This window comes from Clavelina lepadiformis, chromosome 3 (assembly GCF_947623445.1).
Source record: "Clavelina lepadiformis chromosome 3, kaClaLepa1.1, whole genome shotgun sequence".
Classification (NCBI taxonomy): domain Eukaryota; kingdom Metazoa; phylum Chordata; class Ascidiacea; order Aplousobranchia; family Clavelinidae; genus Clavelina; species Clavelina lepadiformis.
Genome location: NC_135242.1, coordinates 18,683,283 through 18,705,955, shown reverse-complemented (window position 1 = coordinate 18,705,955; position 22,673 = coordinate 18,683,283). Strand labels below are relative to the sequence as shown.

Here is a 22,673-nt window from a genome sequence, read left to right as displayed (position 1 = left end):
ATGCTTCTTTTGCTTTTGGGGTTCAGGCAAGCGTCTTGGGTGCTGGCGTATAGGGAGCGAGTCTCCAGTTTCGATTGAGTGTTCGACCAGTTCTGTTTATCCAATATCGTACGGGTGCAGCGAAAATATATCACGATAGGAAGAAATTACGGAAAACAGCTTTTGGCGTTCAAGTTCTGACAGTTCCAATTTGTCCAAACATAACTCATCGTGCAGTGCCGACAACTCATCGTTGGAAAACTTGTTCTCTATGCAAGTCCTGATCCATAGTTTGAACCTGGTAGATTTCCCATGGTGGATTGCTGTGAGTTCCGTGTATGTCAGAAGCACGTCGAAAGTTTCTTGCACGTTGCCTGTGACAACGTCGAGCAATGTGACCATATTCCCCACAGTTAAAACACTGAAGTCTTCTTCTCTCTTCCCGAGGTTTTCTTGCTGTCTTCATTTCTTTTCGCAGCTGGAAAATTTCGTCCTGAAGTTTTTCGACAGTTCTTTTTAATTGGGATACGTCCTGGTGATCTCCTGTAACCGCTGCTACTTCTGACGTCATTATACGTGGTTCATGATGCGTCCGTTCTGCGTTTTCAATAATGTTCTTTGCTGTGGCGTAAAAACCGGTTGTGCATTTTTAAAGTTATCGCGTAAGATTTGAGAGGCTTGTTGACGATCTCTCAGTCCTCGAACAAGTAGGTTGTACAGCACACTGCTGCGCATTTCATGCTGTTCGTCGTTTGTATAGGCTAAGCCATTTTTCCCAATTGAGCTATAGATTCAAGAAAGTTTCTTACAGATTCGTCAAAACCTTGAGTTCGCTGAACGGGTTGTTGCATGGCATGCTTTTGTGAAGATAGTCCTGAAACCGTGTCTTTTGCTTTTTGAATGAGTTCGTCATAACTAAGCTCGTAGTTCTTTACGACCATCGGTCATTGAGAATCTCATGTCTTCCGGCAAGCTTTGTAGAAATGCATGTTTCTTCACCGCATCCGATGCTTTAACGCTGTCGCAGAAGGATTCGAATTATTTGAGAAAAGACGAAAAACTATTGCCACGCTGGTAACGAGGCGGAGAGTAAAAAAAATTCAACTTCAGTAAAACTTAATAAAATCTTCTGTGCCTCTAAGAGGTCGTGCCGTGCTCGCCAGTGTTACGTTTTGTTGTTCTCACTCTTAGAATTACAGGCACATGTTTTATTTTAAAAGCAGTTAGGTCAAGTTTTCGTTCACACAGCTCATTTCAGGAGCTCCAATGCAAAACTGTCAGTGCAACTACTTGTCGGACACACGTCGATAAAAAGACACATGTGCTTAATTAACCACGGAAACGCGCAATCGGCCGCAAGGGAGAAACGTAACAGATACAGGGCAAAAACAAGTGTAACAGAAACAACAGAAATCTTTTGCTGCCTTTGTATAATGAGGTAAGACATGGCTCGATGTTAATTCTCTATATCGCCGAACACTTCACATGCTTAACTTCCAAAGAATGTTCCTCATGTCCTGGGAATCCTATAATGAGCGTAAATGTTCAAGGAAGGTTCATTTCCACGTCACAACTGCTTGTGATCGGATTAAGAAGACGTGATTCAAAGTCACTGTCAGAAAAGATTGTGGTTGCCAATCGTGAGTTAATTATACCCTGTGGAGAAGGAAAAATAAGATATAAACTTCAGGCAGGGATTTGTTACCTTGAGTTTGGTGAGGAAAAACGGCACTATATTACCTACATCGTGCGTGAGGAAAGAGTAGTCCAGTGTGATGGTGGGGAAGTGGGGATAGTAGAATATGATGGTGTTCGTTCCAAGATCGATCGCTGTAGCTATATATTTTTTACGAAAAAATCAGCCAATATTCCAAAACATCATAAAGACGTCAATAAGAAAACAGCTTTCACGAAAGAAAACAAGTCTCAGCATAATACATAAATCATTAAATGGCGAAAACTACCGAAATGTATCCTTGACATGGAGATAATCACAACAAATGAGCTGGAGGAATTTCAGCCACAGTACAACTTGGAAGGTGAGGCTGGTAAACACTGGAAGGATTTTTCGACGGCCGTTCTGGACAATATTGCTCAATCACTTATTGACCTTATACAGTTTTCTGTAGAAAATGCAAAGTCAAAGATGTTTGCTTATCGCCACTATATCTTTTTACAGTGTTCAGTGACAAAATTAAAGATTTACGACTTTACGAAGTTAAGTACACGGAGAAATATCTCAGTAGCAACCTTGCATCAAATCTCCTGGAGTTTGTTCGCAGCAGACTGTGTGTACAACAAGTGAGGAAGCGATGGATCGACAACTCTGTTATTTCCCATATCACTGTGGGCAACCTTTAAATAAAGTATTTTGAAAAGTATCAGTGTCGCTGTAACGTTTACCTTGTATGGGTGTTAGAAATAGAAGCCATAATTTACCTCACTCTGCACCTCTATCACTTGGACTACAATAGTGCTTCCAAGAAGTTGAATTTCCCAATCAAAGCGTCTGTTGATGAAATTAAGAGCTGTTCACATACAGTTCACAAGATGTACGATAGTATAAGTGCATACCAGCACTGGGACGTCTTTGTATATAAAGAAATTTATATGTACTTCTTCTTGCCAGATGTAGCACAGCGATGCCGCCAGTTATCTAGATTTTTCCATGGCATGTGCAGCCTCTGCCAGTCCCATGTTTGTGCATTCTTAGATGTTATTCTAATGATGATGTATCTGGTTGGCTCCACATTCTTTTATGTTCACTTTGTTTGTTTGTATTTAAAGTGCACAGCAATTGTTGTGCCTGTTTAGTATTTATGCTTCACTATAAATACTACTTCATAGTGTAACCAATGGTTTTGTTAAACAAGCATTACCTATTATCGAGGTATAATATGCCTATTGGGGAATGTCCTGATGAAAAAACCTAACGACCATGAAAGGGCTGCCTCAGGGGTATGGTTGGAAAGTCCATCAACAGCAAATTATGATTTACACAAATAGATATATTGGTATGTTCAATTTCAGTGATAATAATTGGAGTGATAATAATTAATGTGAGAAAACTTAAATATGGTAAAAGCACAAATGAAATCACAAAACATATGAGACTTGCACAACAATAGAACATGCCTTCAATACCGACAGATTGGAGCTTAACCACATTAAAATGATAAATCCTCTACTTGTATGTTTTAAAGGGCTGAGTTGACTTTTAAAACAGTAATTGCAATACTTATTGATTAACTTTCAAACAATTTTAACTTATCTAGAGAAAAGGATGTTTACACCAAGAAGTACTTAAACAAAACTTCCCATTTCTCTGTTATAAACTCAGTATTTTGTCAACCCTAAAACATATTTGCAATTTGACAAATGCTTACTATTTACACTAAATAGGCCTATATAACTTGTTAAGAATTCAGAGCCAAAAAACACTTGATAACTAGGCTATTTCAACATCTTGGGCAGGTAAATGCATTTACTGAGTACATATACTACAATTACATGCACATTTATTTCGGAAATCAGTCAAATTACTACATCTATGCTTTTATTTAGGCTTGTAGACTGTTATCCATACAGTTGCTGACTTGATTATTGAGACAGTGCAAGTGCAACCTATTGTGATTTTGTTTTTTCAACTACATGCAACCTGTTATTAAGCTATAGCTAATGGGCTATGGTCTACAAAGAAGCTTCACTTCCAGACTTCTGCATTGCATCAACCTAATAGGCCTAAAATGTCAGAAGAACCTGACATTTTAGCCCATCAGCATTCAACAATTTTACCTTTTACCTAGGCCATGCAATTCATAATGCTAAATCAAAGAATTTTCTCATTAATATTAATAATAACGTTTGACTGCTGACATCGAAATACCGTAACCAAAAATATTTACAGGCGATGTTAAAAACAGACGAGTCACGACTAGGCATACCACATTAAAACCATTAGGCAGTTTACCATTAGCGCTTAAGAATAATTATTTAGTCTACTGTACATAGTTTATAAAAAAATAAACGGAAACCCTGCTGTCATTTTGGAAGCTATGATTCTGCTAGGATTCTGCCAGAATGACGGTGGTGCTTTAATCGATGTGTTATGTATGATGTCGGTAATACCCAGTAAGACCCAGGTAAGACCCAGGTAAGACCCAGGTAAGACCCAGGTAAGACCCAGTAAAACCTGATAAGACCGACGTGCAAAGCTAAGCTTCACTCTTCAAATTTCATGCAATTGAAAAAAGAGTAACACGGCTTTTGTGTTGTGTTTGAGAACCGCAGAGTATGGTTAAGTGTTCTGATTCGACATCTTGATTCCTTTTGTGATTTGTTATATTATTGTGATTCACCATCTTTGCTTAGGCGTAGGCCTATATCTACACTAGATTACGCAAATGTAGACAATAAAATTAAGGCAGTCTCTATTTCACCGCCAGCCGGTTACTGAATTTGGAAAAAGCAACTTCGTATTGCAGTATTGTATTGTTTATTTCTAACCATTGATTAATTATCAGATTGTGGTCTGTGGGAAAAGTATATTGTGTCTAGGCTAGCCTCGTTGTAGTTTACGTTGCGACTTGTAGGCTTAAAATGGTTAAATAAGAAATACGCTCAAAAACAATCAGCGAACGGGAAAAAGTGACGAAGCCCTGAGGGCCTACAACAAAGAAGAAGTAAATTACAGTGGTGCTACAAATGATAACGATGGAAGGTTAGCACGGTCAGTAAACCCAAAACTTCATTGGACGGCTATAGCGTACTACTGTTGGTATTTTCCCACTTAGGTATAACAGGCAGAAGTTTGGGGGCCTGTGAAGTGGACGCTAATTTTACCGGCCGCCGGTTACTCATATAGGCCTAGTAGAAAGTGTGGTACTCGCAAGCCGGACTGTAGAGTATGGCCGTTTTTGTCGAAATCTTGTGTGTGCAGAAACAATATTACTGATATTACTGAAAAAATATTGTGCAAGGAAGCAGCCTGTGTGCATCGCATCTTGTGGCCCAAGCACGTCCGTCATTTGTGGTAGGACAGGTGTGGCCTTTTATAATAGCCCTAGCGTAGAAAACTGAGATAAAAGGAGTTTTTTTTAGAGAGTTTGTTCCCCGGCTAAAAAATCTTGGATGTGCTCCTGCCATACTTTGCAATCTGGCTCACAAGCACAATACTCATCATTGTCAACGTGCACACCGAGCTATTAAACTTTTGTAACGTATCTGAGAGGTTCGATATGTATGAAGCCGTCGTTGTAACTCCCACAAATCTGATTCTTAAAGGGGCAATCTTACAGTCAGCTACCATACTAAACTGGTGAGATACAGAAATGTGACTCAAATCAAACCATGGTTTATTCAGCAATGCAAGAATGTGTGTTCTGTTAAATTCAGGTTCTTTTATACAATCCGCCAGAATGAAAAACGTGCAGACCACACACACAACACCAATTAGAGCTGTTACGTAATTGGTTACTGAACAAAAGTAACACTGCACATCACACATTCATGCCGATTTACAATAAACAAACCAGGCAATGCAGGTTGCTCGAACGCCGATTCATGATAAATAAATAAAGAATTAAGTTGTCGGTGCACGACACCACACCAAAATTTGTGTCTTTGCATGCATGATTTTTCTTGAAAAACTGCCATCACATACTTTCCGATCGGACCAGTACATAAAGTAGGAAAATACCATTACAATAAATTATGAAACTACTAACTAGGCTAGTCTTTTAAATTCAATATATGCCAATTTGGGCCTAGTATACAAGTGCACAATTAGATGACGCCACAATTGGAGTAGCTGGGGTCTAGTGTATAAAGGCAACCTGTGGTTTTGCACTAGATCCGCCAATTTTCAGCTAAAAATCTGTCCAAATGACATAGACTTATCACATAGCCCACTGATTTTTTCAGAGTCTAAATTAATGTTAAACTAACTCCCAGAGACCCAAACTCTTCCCTCTCATGACTCAATTACTAGGTTGTTATATGAAATATATATGCTAATTTTCAAGTTAAAATGACTAAGTTCTCTCATGACTAAATAAATTTGAAAAACTAAATTTGAAAAATATAAGCCAAATGTAGACAGGATTTAAACCAAAAACCTCCAGCATACTAGACCTAATGACAAAGATTACGCCACTGAATTACCTTTTCTACTTCTACATAAAAACGAGAGTTATAAGCCTATCAGGGGAATTCTAATGGTTACTGCCATTATCAAATTTTAATAAACAGCCGGTGAAATAGTCACTTCTTAAAATGACCTTGTAAACGGTGTTTACAAAATACTTACACACACCACCCACGATCAATTGAACTGAAATGCTTATGGTATGGTACTAACTTACCAGTGTAGTTTATCACGTTTAGTCAGAATGCAATGACTTGTAATTTGACAGTTAATGAATGTGGCACTTATAATAGACATGCTTACATATTGTATGTATACAAAAATGGACATATTGATAATTGGCTCTATATGTAGCCGTGGATCGTAGTACCATAGTTTAAATTTCACTGACTTCGACTTCATCTTTGCTACCATCACCATGGAAGACAGAATGGTTTCAAAATTGAATTGTTGTTCATGGGAGATCTTAAGCAGTGATTCTGGATCTAACAACTGGCTTGTGAAGTTTGTGTTTGAGAATGGTTCTTATCATCTTGCTCTAACTGACATGTCGGTTGTGTATACCGAAAGCTTGCAAACCGAAGAAATTGCTGAAAGATGTAGTGAACTAAATAAAAGATTGGAAGCACCAATTGACAGCATTTTAAATCATTTAAAAGAAAGCGTTTTACATCATCACCAGTTTAACTACACAAGTGAAGCAAGCAATGGAAGTGTCATTTTATCATTGTCCAATAAAGTTAGATCGGTTCCATTCAACTGGAAGTTCAACTGTGAAATCTGCAAAGATGTACCGCTTACCAGACTACTTTTTTGCAACCCTGTAGTTCTGTCAATATCTCGTTTGATACTTGAAAACAAAAAGTTGAAGGGAATTATAAGGCAAAAGGATGAAGAAATACAGGATTATAAAGAGAATGGTTCTAAAGTAAGCAGGCCACATTTGGAAACAGAATTATTTGATGCCATTGCCTTTGAAAAAGACTTAAAAAGTTCGAAGGATTATGCCTATGCCATTACAAAAGAGCCTTTGAAAATTGCTTCAGGAAAAGCTTTCAATGATTTAATCATCTCATCAAGTGAAGACAATTGCAATGATGAAATATCCAAACAGTTAATACAGACATCACTGAGAAAAACTAAACAAACTACTTCATGTAAGGTATCAACACCAAGAAAATCACTAGCGAAACGTCGCCGTGTTCAAGCGCGACCAAGTGTGAGAGGTTGCATTCATGAAATCAGTGATGATGAAGAAAGCCAGAATGTTTCTTTTAGCACTAATAATACTGCTGCTGTATCCATAGCGGAAGCTAAGAACATTCCAGATTATGTGGTGACCCCTAAAAAACATAAGGTATCAAAGAAACAAAGGAAACCCCTGTTTTGATTATTGAAGTTCTGTGTTATCCCTGTTGTTACTTGGCCTATGCAAAGGAAAATCGTGTTTTACAAACCAACTCACTAGGTTATATATCAAGGAGAAAACTGTTATGAAATAATTAAGTTACATATTACATTCATGTTATGGTAATAAGTTTGATGATGAATTGTTATTGTAAGTTATTTCATGTGTCATGCTCTACTATTTAGTGAATTTTTTAATAAAATTGTTTTTGCTTTGTTTAGAACTTTTATTTTTTTCTTTTATGTGTAGTTAAGGTATCATTTGCAATACTCCCAAATTTTATGTTTTGTTAAAAAAAAAATTATCACTGTGAAACAACTCAGAAATTAATTTTGCAATTATTTTTTGTATATATGATACATATTATTTGTCGAATTTGTCTGAAACTTTATGTGGTGGTTTCTCTGTATTTACTCATTATTCTTTTGACTATGCTGTAACATTTGCTCTTGAAAATGTTTATTAGACCAACTCAGCTAAAAATGTTTACAATACTATATACATGTTTATCTTGACAAAATTATTTATCATTGATAGTAATGAATTTGGCTGAAAATTTTGCTTACTAGCTTTTTAGTATCTCTAAATGATAAGAATATGCAATTGAAATAATGAAATAACGTTTTTAAGACCTATAATTACTCATGCATTCTAACACAAGCGATGCAAATCACCATATTTCAAGCCAGAGTGACCTGCCCTGTGGTGTATCCCGTAAAAACTTAATTGCTATTCCTCACAGGTAATATTGAGTATTGTAACTTTATTTTGTTAGATGAAAATTATTTGAATTCTTTCAGCGTATTATCTACATAAGCACTTAATATTTACCCTTGTGCTTGTGGAGATTTGCACAGAATAACATATTAATTTCGTCAAATGCTTATTTAATATTGAATCTGATGCTATTATTATATGATGGTAAACAATAATTTTACAAGTGCTGTGATTAACAATGAAAAGTTGATTTTATCCACAGGACTCTAAAGATCACTAAAGAGAAGGCTTCATTTGTTAATAACCAAAAAAATGTGGAAAAGAAACATAAAAATCCACTTAAGAAGCTGGCTGATTCTTCCCCAGCAAGCTTGCCCGTTAAAGATGATGTGAATACAACATATGTGGCAACAAATGCAACTGTTTGCAGAACAGGCAGAGAAAGGACTGTGGATGCCAAGCCAGCTTTGCTAACGCCAAGATCTGCAACGAAGATATTGGGGCCTCGGTCACACCTGAGACAGACACAAGCTTTCCCCACAGCACCACCAAAACCAGGTTCATCTTCTTCAAATGTTCGGTCAAATATCACTGATGATTCAACATCATTCGCCTCTACTTTGTCAAGAACTGACACAAATGATTCTTTAAGTGTGCTGTCAGATTCATCGTATTCCACAGATGATGTTGATAAGACCATGCTGTGCTCTATCCCTGATAGCCTGAATGATGATATTCGTAACTTGGATATCGCTGATAGTTCTATCAACTTTGGACATCTTGCTTTGTCAGAAATTCCAGGTTCGTCACGAAATACTGAAAATATGACAGGGTACCCGGCATTGGTAGGTTTTGATGAAAAGTCAACTGCTCTTTGTGACAAGGTTCGAACAGTAACTGGTATTTCGAGTTATAATCATCTGATTGCTGAACCGCCTATGAATACAAACCAACAGAAGCAGAGTGTGCAAATTTCACCTTCCATTTCGTTACCTGTTACTAACATTGAAGGAATTGATCCTTTGAGCTATTATGGTTCTCAGCCAATGGTTTCTGCATTTCAAACTTACACATTTCCAAAAGCATCTAGCTCCTCTACTATTATGTCTTGGAATGATGATGAATCTGTGAGCACAGCATCAGATGTCTCGAATCTTACCTGTTCTTCTATGTCATTTGATCAGGAGGGATTGATGTTGATGGATTCTTTTTCATCAACAAAGACCTTACAGGTTTGAAATTATTTAATTAGTATATATATATTTTTGACAATATTTTTAAAATATGTTATTTTGTCATTATCATTCCACATTGCTTGAATAAAGGGTTGTGCTTTTTATGTTTGAACTGAATTGTGAAATAAGTGGTATTAACTATCATATTGTGCTAATATGTATTATATCTTGGTGGAATAGCCACTATATAACCATTTTTATTATCATATCAGATTGGGTTTTTAATTTGTGTTATATTTAGGTTCCAACTAAAAATCTAGACCAGGAAGTTAAGCAATATAAGAAAGAAGTTGTAGAACTGAAGCAATCACTCAAGGTGTTTACTGGTATTGGGCACAGTCTGTTAACCAAACCTAGATACGGATTGTGTTTTCCATCAGTTGAAAATTAAAGCTGTTATTCTTTCCACTGTCAATGTTTGTTAATTTGCCAAACCTGTTTCACTTGTATAATGAAAAATAAAAATATTGCTATTAACACCACTACCATTAATTGGTTTTAATTTAGCTCGCTCAAGCAGATACTGCCATTCTTGTTTCATCAAAACAACAGTTGCAACTTGAACAACATGAATTGCACGCAATGAACAATTCCCTAAGAGATCAGCTGCAAAAGACTTTACTTCAAGCCAATGAAACTGCAAAAAATTTGGCTGTATTAACAAAAACTCAACAAACAAACAAGGTACAGTAATAAAACTGCCTATTAAGCATACCTGTTTCGTGTGCTCAGTTTTGTTCTCTGTTTTCTTTTTGTGTAAATATTTTATCCGTTTTTCTGTCTACCTATATGCTTGCCTGGTTTAACTGCTGTTTCCTTGTAGACGAATGCAATTTTATTTAAGTTCAGAGTATTTAATTCTTAAAATTCAGTTCAATAAAACAAAATATTGCATGAACATACTGCAAGTTTTGCGTAGATAAAGTAACCAAAATATTTTTTTCTGCAACAACTTTTCAGGGCAAGTTTGTCACAGAAATCAACATTCTCAAGGGGAGCGTCGAGCGCATGAAAAACAGGATGAAGAACTTAAATTTGAAGCTAGAAATTACAGAGAAGGAAAGAGATAGAATTCAGAGCGACAACAGTGATATTGGAAGAATTCTCAGTTCTTTAAGAACAAAAAATGATCACTTGCAAAAAGAGGTGTAACATTGTGTTCAGCTTGTAATTGTATTGTTGATTCAACAGGGCTTGAGTATCTTAGTGTTCATGTAAGCTTGTCACTTAAAAAGTATTTGTATGCCCAGCTGCAACATATCTTTTCTTATCTTATAAACATTTTGATGGTTTAATTAAATGAATGGTGTGAAAATTTCAGCTTGCAGAGAATCAAGTGTGGCCCATGAGACCATTTCTGTTATGTGAATTTGCTGTTTGATTCCATTCTCGGAGTTGCTTAACACTAGAACGACCGTGCTTTTAAACTACCTAGAACGACCAAGTGCGTCAATTGACACATAATACACATAAAATACAAATCGTTCATTTATGTAGTAAGAAAAACATCTTTGAAGTACGTCCTTCTCTGCCTTTTCTCCTTCTAAATGTCCACTGCTCGCGAGCACGTTCTACTTTCGAATAAACTCGCTGAATGAGCCCGAATTTCTTCAATGAATTAGGAGGCCGGACAGAAATTTTCCCAATTTTAGTGTGACCTCACCATGCTCAATTACACCTCTGACAATGCTGATTATCATTTCTTAATTATTGTTATTCCATTTTATCAAGTTGTGATGATTCTGCAGACTGGAATCACACCTTCGGTAAACTTAGCGTGAATTTTTAAGCTATGTGCGTCAATTGACGCGCTTGGTCGTTCGAGGTAGACATATGCTTAAATTGTCCGTTTTAATCATAAAATCTCCAAAAGTCAGACAAACTGAGCGTTGTAAGAAACAAATAATTGTCAAGAAGTTGCAGCAGAAAAAGATGATGCCCGGTGGAGATACAAGAAATTAAATACTTGAAATGCGTCGATTGATGTGCTTGGTCGTTCTAGTGTTAATCACATAAGAGCATAACAATTGCATGTCAAATTGTCACGACTTAGCTGAGCATAAAAGCTAGTTGAGTTAAACAAACATTAAATCTATTTGCAAGAAATCTCAGTATAAAATTATAGACCAGCCTCTGACTACCAAGAGGAAGCTACATTTCAGTCATGTGCTCTTGACCCAGCAATGCTAAACGGTTGCATCAATGATGTCATTGATCATTGATGATGTCACTAATCACTGATTTCTGTCATTTTTCCATGCGTATCATTATATGTTCGATTGTTTATTTGACTTCTATCTATCCTACTCCTAGGTCAGTGAATTACTGTCAAAAAATTCTAAACTGGATGCCCTTCTTCAACGTGCATCGGAAGACAGCTCAGGAAATCATGAATACATCAATAGCATCCGGCACGAACGAGACACATATGCAAGGAGAGTACATGAGCGTGACCAAGAAGCTATTACTAAACAACTGGCAATCAAACAACTTGAGGAGAAGTATGACAGATTATATTATGAGTGATTGATACTTTTCTCGAAATTTTGGCATGCCATGTACAATGCTTATAAACTCTTTATACTGATGCCTAACATGGTTATTTCAAAATTGCACATTGCCACGGACCAAGGTTATTTTAAGGTGGTTCATGATTGTGATTTCTTTGTTCCCAAATTTTCATATTTTGCATGTTACAGAGTTCTTCAGTTGAGTCAAGCAAACAGCCAGTTATTAATAGAACAGGAAAAATTGGTATTCGCAAGTAAGGAAAAGGACTCATTAATTAGTTCCCTTCGTTATGAAGTGACTTCAAAGAGTAATGAGAAAAAGGAACTGGATGGTGCTGTCTCTCGTCTTCATGGCGACCTGCACAGAGTTGAGGCTGGTTTCACAAACATAAAGAGAGAGATTGCTCAAAAAGTACACAAACTTTTTCTCAATTCTTTACCATGTGGCGTCATATTTTGGATCTTTCGACGAAAAATGTCATATTTTCACTTATTTTAGTCTGGAATTGCCAACCAGGAACTGCACTTGAAATCACAAATGGAAGACCAAATATGTAGTCTCAAAGAAGAAGTTAAGCAATTGAAGACCAAATCAAACAACTACACCCTGCGCATTAGTGACAAAAATAATCAGGTCACATGAAAATTTAACTCTATTTAGACTCTTTTGTCATAGTTTACTGAATTGTTGTTGTAGTCTTGTAATCGTAACAGGTTCGACGCATTTTAAAAAGGTCTTGATTTATTGCTTACATTTACTTTTTACAGATTGCTCAATTGCTAAATCAGCTTCAAACTGCTGCGTCTCAAAACACCAACGTTGAAAAAGAAGTGAAAGATTTAAAATTACACATCAATCAGAATGAAGAATCTTGGGTGAAATCCATTGAAAGGGAAAAATATTTAACAAGGTATCTGTTGTGTTCACCATCTGATTATATTTTTAAGTTTCCAAAATTGTAAAGCAGTATGCTACACTTACACAGTCTACAATGTTTACTAAGGATAAAAGTATTTAAAAAATTTCGCCCTGATTCGCACTTACTTGCTATAACTTGGAGTCACCCATTTCATGTAGAAATTTGGATGAAAAATCAGCTGCTTTACTAAAGAGCGAAAATTCATTTCTGCAATTAACAGAATACCTTAATGAAGAGAAACTGAAAAGATGTCAAGCTGAAGTGAGTTAACATAGATTCGCATGCTAGTTTGCATGGCTACATTTCTGCGGACTACCTTTTACGTTTTAGTATTAGTTGTGATGTGTTTGTCATCACAACGGTAGGAGTTGAAGTTAAACCCGAGCACTTGCAGTTTGAACCTTATTTCGTATCTATCGTTTATTTCTTGTCATTTTGAACAAAGTATATTTGTTTCAAAGTAATAAATATTTTATTTCATTCAACGTTGAATATATGGGATTTGCAGAGACACATTTTTGTTTTGTGAAAGTGATAATTAAGCCTATTATGCGAGGGGTGTGTTCGCTCGATCTGTTCTCGTAGATAGGGTCATTTACCATTGTTGTGTCGGATGTCCACATGAAAATGTTTCAATTACGTCAACCGTTTTCAATCATCAACAATGTACGTTCTAACAAGCGTTAATGCATACATTCTTTGCTTTGATTGGGTGGTCGTATTCGTCTTTAAAAAATGTCTAGTACCAATTTTCCAAATATAAAAGAGTACGACTTATATCCTCGAAATTCTCTAATTTTATTCTAAAGAAGTGTTTACACTTTTTGTATACTAAATCTAAACAACGTGTCACATCTTACGATTACATTTTTAGAGTAACTTTAGCAATTACTTAACCGCAAAACTTGACATGCTCTGCTTTGCGTATGGGGTTAGTTACTTACGTGACGTCACACCGCACGCCCACTTATTTTACTAAGCTGGTACCTATGGGTAGGACCTAGCAGGTCGTGTGAAACTCTTAAAACTCTTTTCTTGCTGCGAGAAATGATAGATGTCAGAAATCTAGAATCAACTCTGTAAGAAGTTTGTTGTCTATGATACATTTCTGATGCGATTATTTTTAAAATAAAGGAAAAGTCCCAGACACTTTTAACAACAGTTTCAACAAAAAATAATCACATTGATTCCCTAAACAATGACCTGCAACAAGCATTGCACAAAAAAGAAGAAGCTGAGACACAACTTCATTCATGGAAAGATCAATGCAATCTTCTTCAGACAGAAGTCAACTGTCTTGCGGAAGAAAAAGAAGAACTTTATGTGAAGGTAGCTGGATATAATTTTAAAATAAATTAACTTGTATTTTCCTATTTAATACACGTGTGTAATTCTTTTTCTTGTTGAACCGCCATTTCTTTTTATAATGCGCTTGTTTATTTCGACCCACAGTCAACAATTTGTAACTGTTTACTGTTTTAGAACAACATTCTCCAAACAAATGTTTCTGATTGCTTAAAAGAAAATATGATGGACGATAGCTTAGATGAGCCTCACCCTCACATGCATTTGCTGGCTGAACTCCAATCGTCTAATAGAGAACTACATGAGAAAATTTTAAGGCTCAAAGCACAACTCAAGCATGAAAATGACAGATTTGATCAGGAAAAGAAAACGCTAACTAATGCAGCACAAAAGGCAGAAATGGAATTACAATCTGTTTATCAAAATTACATAGACCAAGACAATAAAAGCAAAGCAACAGAATCTAGGTTAAAACAGGTATGATCCCTTATGTTTATGGTAACTTTATAAATTAATGATTTTTCATCTTTTGAATAATTAATTTTTCATTTCTTGGTCATTTGAGCCTCTAAGATTTATCAACTTTTTTTAGAAAACAGATGACATGCTTACTTTGGAAGCTCAAAGTATGGAACAATTATCTGCACTGAAAGCGAAATCATCTAACTTAGAAAGCAATTTGGATCTTGTGAAGTCTGAGAACGAGTGCCTTAAAACAGAAATGGATGCTAAATCAAAAGTTGGACATTTTTCAGATTATAAATATATTTATATTAAAGGAAATCAAAATCGGCATTGAAATTTAACATGCTTGGTTGGCTTCTGCTTGATACTAAAAATTGAATATTTTTGACATCTAGGAAATCCAGTTACTTTCGAAAAGAAATAAAAATATTAGTGAAGAATTATGCACAGTTAAGGAGGAAATGAATTCTGCCACCTTGAGGCTACTTGAAGAAATCAATCAAAAAGAAAATGATAATGACTTAAGTATGATGTTTTTTATTACGACTATTATGTAATTTGTGAACTCTAAATGAATAACGTGGTTTTTACTTTTAGATAAAAATTTTAGCTTTCAGTTTATAATTTCTCTTTCATCCTTATTTTTTGTAATGAAATATGGATATCGATTTAGATCTACATATTTGTCATAGAACCAATGATATTACATTATTTATACAATGACATACAAAATTGAAATCAACTCATTTAAGCAACTTATTTTTATAAGTATGTGATATTTTTGGTTGATTTAAATTTTTTAATTTTTTCTATGCATATTTTTTCCAATCAGTAATTTGAATTAATAAAATTGATGAGTTCACCTGTTGTTAATTTCATAAATTTATGCTGATCTTAGGAAAACAGCTCATATTAGCAAAGTCAGAAGGTGACAAACTTCGTGAAGCTGTTCAACAACAGCAGCGGTACCTTGTTGCCCTTCAGATTCACTACCAACAGTGGGCACAAGGTGCTGCTAAAGAGCTTGAAAAAGCACAGGCAGCAATAAAACCCACACAAGACTTCTCTGGTATGAAGTGATTAAGTGATAGTATTGATTATTCTCTTTCCACTTTGAGTTTCATTAGAACTAATGCTTGTGCGTATGTTTAATCAATCTATTAGATATCGGGACTCAGACAAGCCACGATGAAGTGGTTGTATGTGCTACTCCCAGCCACCCTCGATTGCTTGCTAGAGATGCAGTATTAAATGTAAGTTTAACACATTTAACTCTGCCGTTTACTTACAGAGTATATCCTAAATCCAATTCTTCCTTTTCTTCCTTCTGAATTATTTTTTTTATTTTGCAAGTCTTAATCACGACTGTTTTGTCTTTTCACAGATAAATGAAGATGCCAATTGTTATGGTCATGAAGAAGAGCTCAAAAACTCACATAGTACTTACACTGATCACGATTCATCTTATATGTCACATGATTCACTTGAACCTGGTGCTAAAAAACTTGAGGAGTGTCCCAACTGCCATATGAGTTTGAAACCTTTAGAGACGACCTTTACGCTGTCTGAATCAGCCATGCCAAATGAAAAACACTTCAAAGAAGTTACTTGCCAGACCTATAATTTTGAAGCTTCCCGGGCATTAAGGTCTGCATCTCACAAACCCAAGTCAACTTCTTCAACTCAGACCGATCACACATTGGAATTAGTTGGCCTAAATCAATACAGCATGTACATCTCCCCACAGGTTGATACTATACTCAATCATAACGACATGGTACATATTTCTGTTCAAACGGATGAAGTTGGCATTTTGAGCAACTTTGAGAATTCACACATATCTTACAGTCACATTGAAATGTCTACACAAACCGAACATGATGCCGAACCCGTTTGTTCTGCATTTCATGTAACGGTTGAAAGTGATGTTGCAAAACTTTCCACTTCTATGCAAACCGAACTCTTCTACCCTGAAGTCATTGATGTATCTGTCAGTTCTACACAAACAGACGAGGAAAGTTTGGTTATTTATCATTCTTGTGATACTTTTATGGAGTCATCAACCCAAACTGACCATGAAAGTGAACCATTGTGTTTTGGATCTCATGTATCAGATCAACATCGAGTCACAAAATCATCCACTTGTGTTCAAACTGAGCTATTCTGTGCAGAAAATGTTGAAATGAGCTCTGGTTCCACACAGACTGATCAGAATGTTTTCATTGTATCTTCATATGCCAACTTCATGGAGGCATTTACTCAGACCGACCATGATACTGAACCAGTGTTCTCAGCCAATACATCACATGAGTGTCGGGCTCCACTAATTTCCACTTGTTGCCAAACTGAATTCTTTTACCCAAAAAACATTGAATTATGTGTCAGTTCTACACAAACGTGTGATAATCTTGTAATACCTTCTCATTCTAGTGATATATATTTAGAGTCATCAACTCAAACTGATCATGAAGCTGAACTTGTATGCTCTGCAGATCACAGATCAGTCAGAAGTCAGGTTTTAAAAACCTCTGCTTGTATTCAAACTGAGTTTTCTTATCCAGATGATGTTGAATTGTGTATCGCCTTTACTCAAACAGATAGAAGACCTTTACATCCTGACGTTAAACACATGGAGTCATCAACTCAAACTGATAGAAGACCTTTTCATTCTGACGTTAAACACATGGAGTCATCAACTCAAACTGATAGAAGACCTTTTCATTCTGACGTTAAACACATGGAGTCATCAACTCAAACTGATCATGATGCACAAGAGATTAGTCACAATTTTGATACTTCTTTACTCTTATCAGAATGCAGTTTCAAGTCGTGTTTGTCACAGACAGATTCATCATGGGAAGCTAATATTTCAAATGTAAATCAGATTCAGGCAGAAGACTCATTTACTCAAACAGATAACTTGCGATGTCCAGAACCTGTGCCAGGAGTAGGTGATTGTGGCAGTAATTTTATGTTTCAGCCTCAGCTGTCTGTCAGAGAGTCTTCAACGCAAACCTGTCACGATGATGAGCTAGCTATGTCTTCCAGTGCTCGTTGTAATATTTCTCCACCTCCAGAAAACTGCATCATTCCCACCCACCTATGTTCTGAAGATGCCAGTCCCTTTCATCATACCACAAACAGAAACTATTTACAAATATCTGTGGATGGACGTCCATTTGATACAACCTCCTCCCAGACAGAATTTACCTCCCAAATAGAGCCATTACCAGCTCATAGTTCTCCGTCTCAAAGAACATCTAGAACGTTGGTTGATACATGGACGCAAAGTGAGTACTATCAGGAAACAAAATCCCCGTCCTCAAATTTAGCTGAAAAAGTTGAGATGTCATCATCCAATTCATCACAAACTGACTCACAATATGATGTTAAATATATTTGTGAAAATTGCAAACGCAGTTGTGCACCTCAGCTTACAACAGACTGTGCACCAGATTTACCTGCTATGTTGCCAACATCGTTACCTGTCAATCATGTTATCAAGGTCAGTAAATTTTCTCAAACAAATGAAACAAACAGTGCCTTTACCTGGTTGCCACCATTACCCAGTGCAAAAGATGTTGTGGATAAACTCAATTCAAGCCACGGTGCCAAATTAAAAGCATACAAGAAAACTGTTAAATTACTGAAAGAAAAACTGGGACAAGCCGAGAAACAATCAATATTGCACCAGGAACAAATAAAATCCCTGCAGATTGAACTTGAATTAATGAGGACAAAGTTTCAAGAGAATCCCCCAATGAGAGAACGCAAAATGAAGAATTCACTGAATGACGGAGATCACAGCTCTATCAATACTATGAAAGATGAATGCAATGGCCGATTGCAGGAAGAAATTAACCACTGGAAAGATGTGGCAGAGTCTAATGGGCAAAAATTTAGTGCACTAGAGGTATGAAACATTTAGTGTATTGGTGATTATTGTTTTCAGTTATTAAGCAACTTTGTATACTTCCTTATTCGATCTAATACAGCAATTTACGATTATTATGGTTTATGTCATATCTACAGATGAAACTTCAACAGTTAAAGAAATTGCAACAAGCGGAAGTTGACAAGATGAAAAGATCAGGAATGGCGGATCGGATGCAGTTCAACCGGAAGTTGAAGGAGCTAAATGAGAGGATAAAGTCCCTTCTGGATGTGAATGGAAGACTACGGAAGAGCATGGATAAATTACAGGTGTTATATTATTGTCAGGCATATCGTGTTCCATGTTGGCGAATATGTTTTAAAAACTTTGTTCAGATATTTTACTTCACTTTGTTGTTGTTACATGTCACTGTGCTTGATGGCTATGACTTCTATTTTAATTCATGAAACTAAAATTCTCGGTAGATCAAATTCACCAACACGACACAACAATTGGAGATTTGTCGTCGTGAGAAGCTCAGGTACCAACATCGCGCACGCAAACTCCAGGCAAATCTCAGGTCTCTTTCATGGATTGCCAGTACATCTGCTGAGCAAAGCACAGAGAGTGGTGAGATAACCTTATAAATGCTGCCGCTCTGTTACTACGAGTTCTGGCGTGTTACAGTTGTATCTAACTCGAGTTGTAGCTGCTGTTTGTATTGTGCAAAATATTTGGCTTGCATCTGCTGTGTTAAAGTCTTTCCGTTGTTTTCGACTTGCAGGTGTGACTAGAGCTGAAGATGAGCAGTCTTCTTCAGTCAGTGAGATCGAAGATCTTCTCAAGAACTTAAGGTAGAAAATAACTCTGCTTTTTGTTTTCAGTATTCAGACATCTTCACTGTTCGATGCTTGCAGTTATGTTTTGGACGTGTGGTATTGCTAGGAACTCCTTGATAATAATTATTTGGGAAATGTGTAAAAAAGACAGCTATAAACGATTTGTGGCACAGGTTTTGATTTGCAGAAGTGAAATCTCTGTCTTAGAGGTGCAGCTCACACACCACAGCACTGCAGTTGAACAATCCAACGCAGTTTTTAAGGAACTACGTCAGAATGAAAAATCCGAATTAAGAAGAAGCTCCACTGACGAGTTCTTAGACAGTAAAGTCGAAGACGATGCCAATTTGCAACCATCTAAGAATGATGTTTCGTCAAGTATAACACAAGTCGTATGATTTATCTTTGATACTTTAGTTTCTTGCCGATATTCCTCATAACACAACTAAAACACGAAGCATTTCATTTACCTTTATATTAGCTTTGTAACTTTCAATTTGATTTTGTCACTTTTTTCACAACTCTTTCATCACTGCATGGCTTGATCGCGTTGTTGATTGGTTATCTCACTGCCGAAGACCATTAGTAGAACTACAACACTTCATTTAAATCGCACTGTCGGTTATTTTGTTGGAAGCTGCTTACCTATTACGCTGTTGCTTGCCGTTTAAGACAAATCGTTGTGTCTGTTCGTTTAAACTACTCTTCCACGTTTGCAGTTTAGCTTTAGTGTAGAAAAGTAATTCAAAACGTGCAATTTTTATATTGCTGCCGCAACATTTTTCATGTAGCATCGGAAAATATTTTTATATTTTCATAGCATTGCTCTTGCTTCAAACTTAAAATATTTGGTGATTGCCGATGCCAGTACAGACACTGTGTGAGATATTCGTTTACTTGTTTCTTGGTTGCATTCACGCTACATCAGGTGTAAAGTCGTATTTGTCCGGTGCGTTTATGTTAAGAGCAGAGCTTTTTTTCAAGAAGAATTTAATTCTTTAAATACTATGCCCTTGCCTGCAAATTCTTAAATGCAAGGTTACTCCGTTGCGATGTTAGAAAGCTCAAGGTATTATTGTCATTCGCAACATCAAACTTGGTTGTTAATTATAAATGTTGGACTAAAATTGGATAATTTTACTCCACCATAAATAGATGTTAGATATTAACTCAATATATTACCATTGCAGCTCATACTCTGTTGTTTGTTATTGATATATTGCATGAAACACCTTCAGTTTAAATATGTTATTTATATGCCGTCTTATCAGTGTTTTTTTACAAACCTTTTTTTCATGAAGTTGGTTTTCATACCTCTTGTGCATTTAACTCGAAATACAAAATCGAGGATGTGCTAATTTTGGTCGGTTATTATCAAGGCATATGGCTCGGAAAGCAAAGATGACAATAGCAAAGATCAACGTAAGTCCCGGTGGTGAATGACTAAAGCTTTTTAACAGTTTTCCGAAGTATAAACGAAGTGACCAACGGGATTTGGCGAAACTAACGGTAATTCTTGTGGAGCGAATAAAAGCTTCATATTGAAAACCCACCCCTACATTTAGGCAAATAATGTTGTATTCAAGGCAGTGATTTGCGTTCGATTGAATGAAGGGCTCACAGGTCTATTGAATTTGATCTCGCTGATCTTTACAAATTTGCTTTTGTACCTCGCCCTAATCTTTCATTTTTTGCTGTTTACTTAAAAAGTAATCAGTTTGATCGATTTCAAGTTTTTAAGTGTCGGTTATTTCAGATTGTTTTTGGGGATAGTTTTGAAAGGGTGAGCGTGCCATTGTCATAACATTTCCGTGAATATTTTGGTAACCTGCGTATTGCATCAAACGACATTATTCGTTGCGTGGTGATCTTTTTTGACTAATCTACTTGTAATTATTATTGTGTAAGGCTGATTACATGTCTTATCCAAATAAAGTGTTTCCAATTACGTATGAATGTTTTACCTTGCGTGCGATAAGTAGTCAACCGACTAGGCCTATTTGTATCACATTTCATACCATAATTGCTGAAAAAATATTCACAAGACGAAAGTGGATAGTTTTAGAATGATAAAGTTCTTACTCAGAACATTTCTAGACTATTTTACGTAGTTGCACGCAGGTAATACTGAAGTAATGCAGGACAATAGACATTTAAGGCGAATGAAGAAACTAAAACTTCCCTAACCGTTCTCTTCAAGTGAATAAATCATCATATCTTTACTATATAGAACGGAAAACTTCTTAATAAACGGACCTTAGCAATTATCTGTTTCCGGAAAGGTTCCTTGTCGTCTTACAATAGGTTGAGAAAATTATAAATTTACTTCCACTTCGTTTGCTTTGTCATGTTACGTCAGGTTAAACTTAAACAAACTTAACCAACCCTTTATTAACCCATTTTATTAAAAGTCTGTATAAGTTTGCGGGTTGGGCCCATTCATGAACATTTTTCTTTTGTTGCGAATATTTGTTAAATAGTGTTAGTGCCGCAGACGATTTTAATGTAGTTGTCAGATATGTAATAACTTTTGTATTTTAGTTCATATTATACGCATTTTATTGTTTACGTAAACTTTCAACTGTACAGTTTTTTCTCAAGACCTAAACCGCGATAAACGTTCAATAGTTAAGTTGTGGACTGTGCCGTCGTGCATCATTGGCTAACATTGGAATGGTTTTATTTTGTGTAAAGTCTGGATAAAATGACTCTATTTATGTGCAAACCGGACAGAAAGAAAACATCTATTCGCTCTGCCCAACGAACGTAAATCCATTCAAATCTCTCCCCCGGGTTTGTTTGATTTCTACTGCTGCTGTACGTATTCAGTAAATCTGCAAACGAGAGTAATATAACCGGACAGAAATAGGACAGGGAAGCAAGAGCAGAAAAATTTTTTTTGATGTTGTTTAGAATGTTCGTTTAGACAAGCACTTTGTTTTCATCTCACGTGATTTTCAACCTACTCGTGACAAAAGCAGAATTAAACGGAAACGTGATTAATTAAACAGCAAACGTGGTAACCACTACAAAAGTTTCCCAAAACTATTCAACTTCCCGGTATCCGAATAATTGATGATGTCACCGTTTTGGAGCACTTCTAAGAGGATTTCTAAGTGTTGTCGTGACTGTAGATGTAGTAGGGGTGACTTTTCGCTGACAAATATGAAACATACTTTATATCGTTTGTCAACTGGTAGATATGCGGTTTAGGCTAATAAGCTGTATCATTATGAAGTGAATAAGTGACTGTAGTTTAAATTGAATAAGGCAGTG

General features: G+C 36.2%; 2 protein-coding genes and 1 long non-coding RNA gene across 6 annotated transcripts; 2 read left to right on the top strand and 1 right to left on the bottom strand.

Annotated features, from left to right (window-relative positions):
• Positions 1–1,172: 1,172 nt before the first annotated feature.
• Positions 1,173–4,058, bottom strand: LOC143448276 (uncharacterized). Of its 4 annotated transcripts, none has more exons than XR_013114447.1 (6): positions 2,596–4,058; positions 2,419–2,488; positions 2,230–2,334; positions 1,944–2,102; positions 1,685–1,815; positions 1,173–1,591 (listed from the first exon to the last, which is right to left on the bottom strand). It is a non-coding gene; the product is annotated as an uncharacterized LOC143448276 (long non-coding RNA). The 4 variants fall into 4 exon arrangements; XR_013114446.1 differs by having other exon boundaries at positions 1,173–1,635; positions 1,720–1,815; XR_013114445.1 differs by having other exon boundaries at positions 1,173–1,635; positions 1,724–1,815.
• Positions 4,059–4,136: 78 nt separating this feature from the next.
• LOC143448275 (non-homologous end-joining factor 1-like) lies at positions 4,137–8,101 on the top strand. The gene has a single exon (XM_076947927.1). The coding sequence runs from the start codon at positions 6,543–6,545 to the stop codon at positions 7,512–7,514; it is 972 nt and encodes a 323-aa protein (XP_076804042.1). The 5' UTR covers positions 4,137–6,542; the 3' UTR covers positions 7,515–8,101.
• A 32-nt stretch (positions 8,102–8,133) lies between these two features.
• Positions 8,134–20,755, top strand: LOC143448274 (uncharacterized). The gene is made up of 22 exons (XM_076947926.1): positions 8,134–8,274; positions 8,512–9,481; positions 9,726–9,800; positions 9,992–10,168; positions 10,445–10,630; positions 11,798–11,985; positions 12,184–12,406; positions 12,494–12,628; positions 12,763–12,905; positions 13,073–13,175; positions 14,049–14,243; positions 14,397–14,696; positions 14,812–14,958; positions 15,080–15,209; positions 15,583–15,753; positions 15,849–15,937; positions 16,069–17,290; positions 17,399–18,597; positions 18,717–18,887; positions 19,044–19,188; positions 19,343–19,412; positions 19,585–20,755. Exons 1-22 carry the CDS (start codon positions 8,177–8,179, stop codon positions 19,793–19,795), a joined length of 6,348 nt encoding a protein of 2,115 aa, XP_076804041.1. The 5' UTR covers positions 8,134–8,176; the 3' UTR covers positions 19,796–20,755.
• The last annotated feature ends 1,918 nt before the right edge of the window (positions 20,756–22,673 follow it).

Bases quoted from the DNA above. Each gene is read 5' to 3' on its own strand.
- LOC143448275 (XM_076947927.1), top strand. From the start codon at position 6,543: ATGGAAGACAGAATGGTTTCAAAATTGAATTGTTGTTCATGGGAGATC.
- LOC143448274 (XM_076947926.1), top strand. From the start codon at position 8,177: ATGCATTCTAACACAAGCGATGCAAATCACCATATTTCAAGCCAGAGT. The intron at 8,275-8,511 runs GTAATATTGAGT...TTTTATCCACAG, and splicing joins TTAATTGCTATTCCTCACAG to GACTCTAAAGATCACTAAAG. The intron at 11,986-12,183 runs GTATGACAGATT...TGCATGTTACAG, and splicing joins ATCAAACAACTTGAGGAGAA to AGTTCTTCAGTTGAGTCAAG.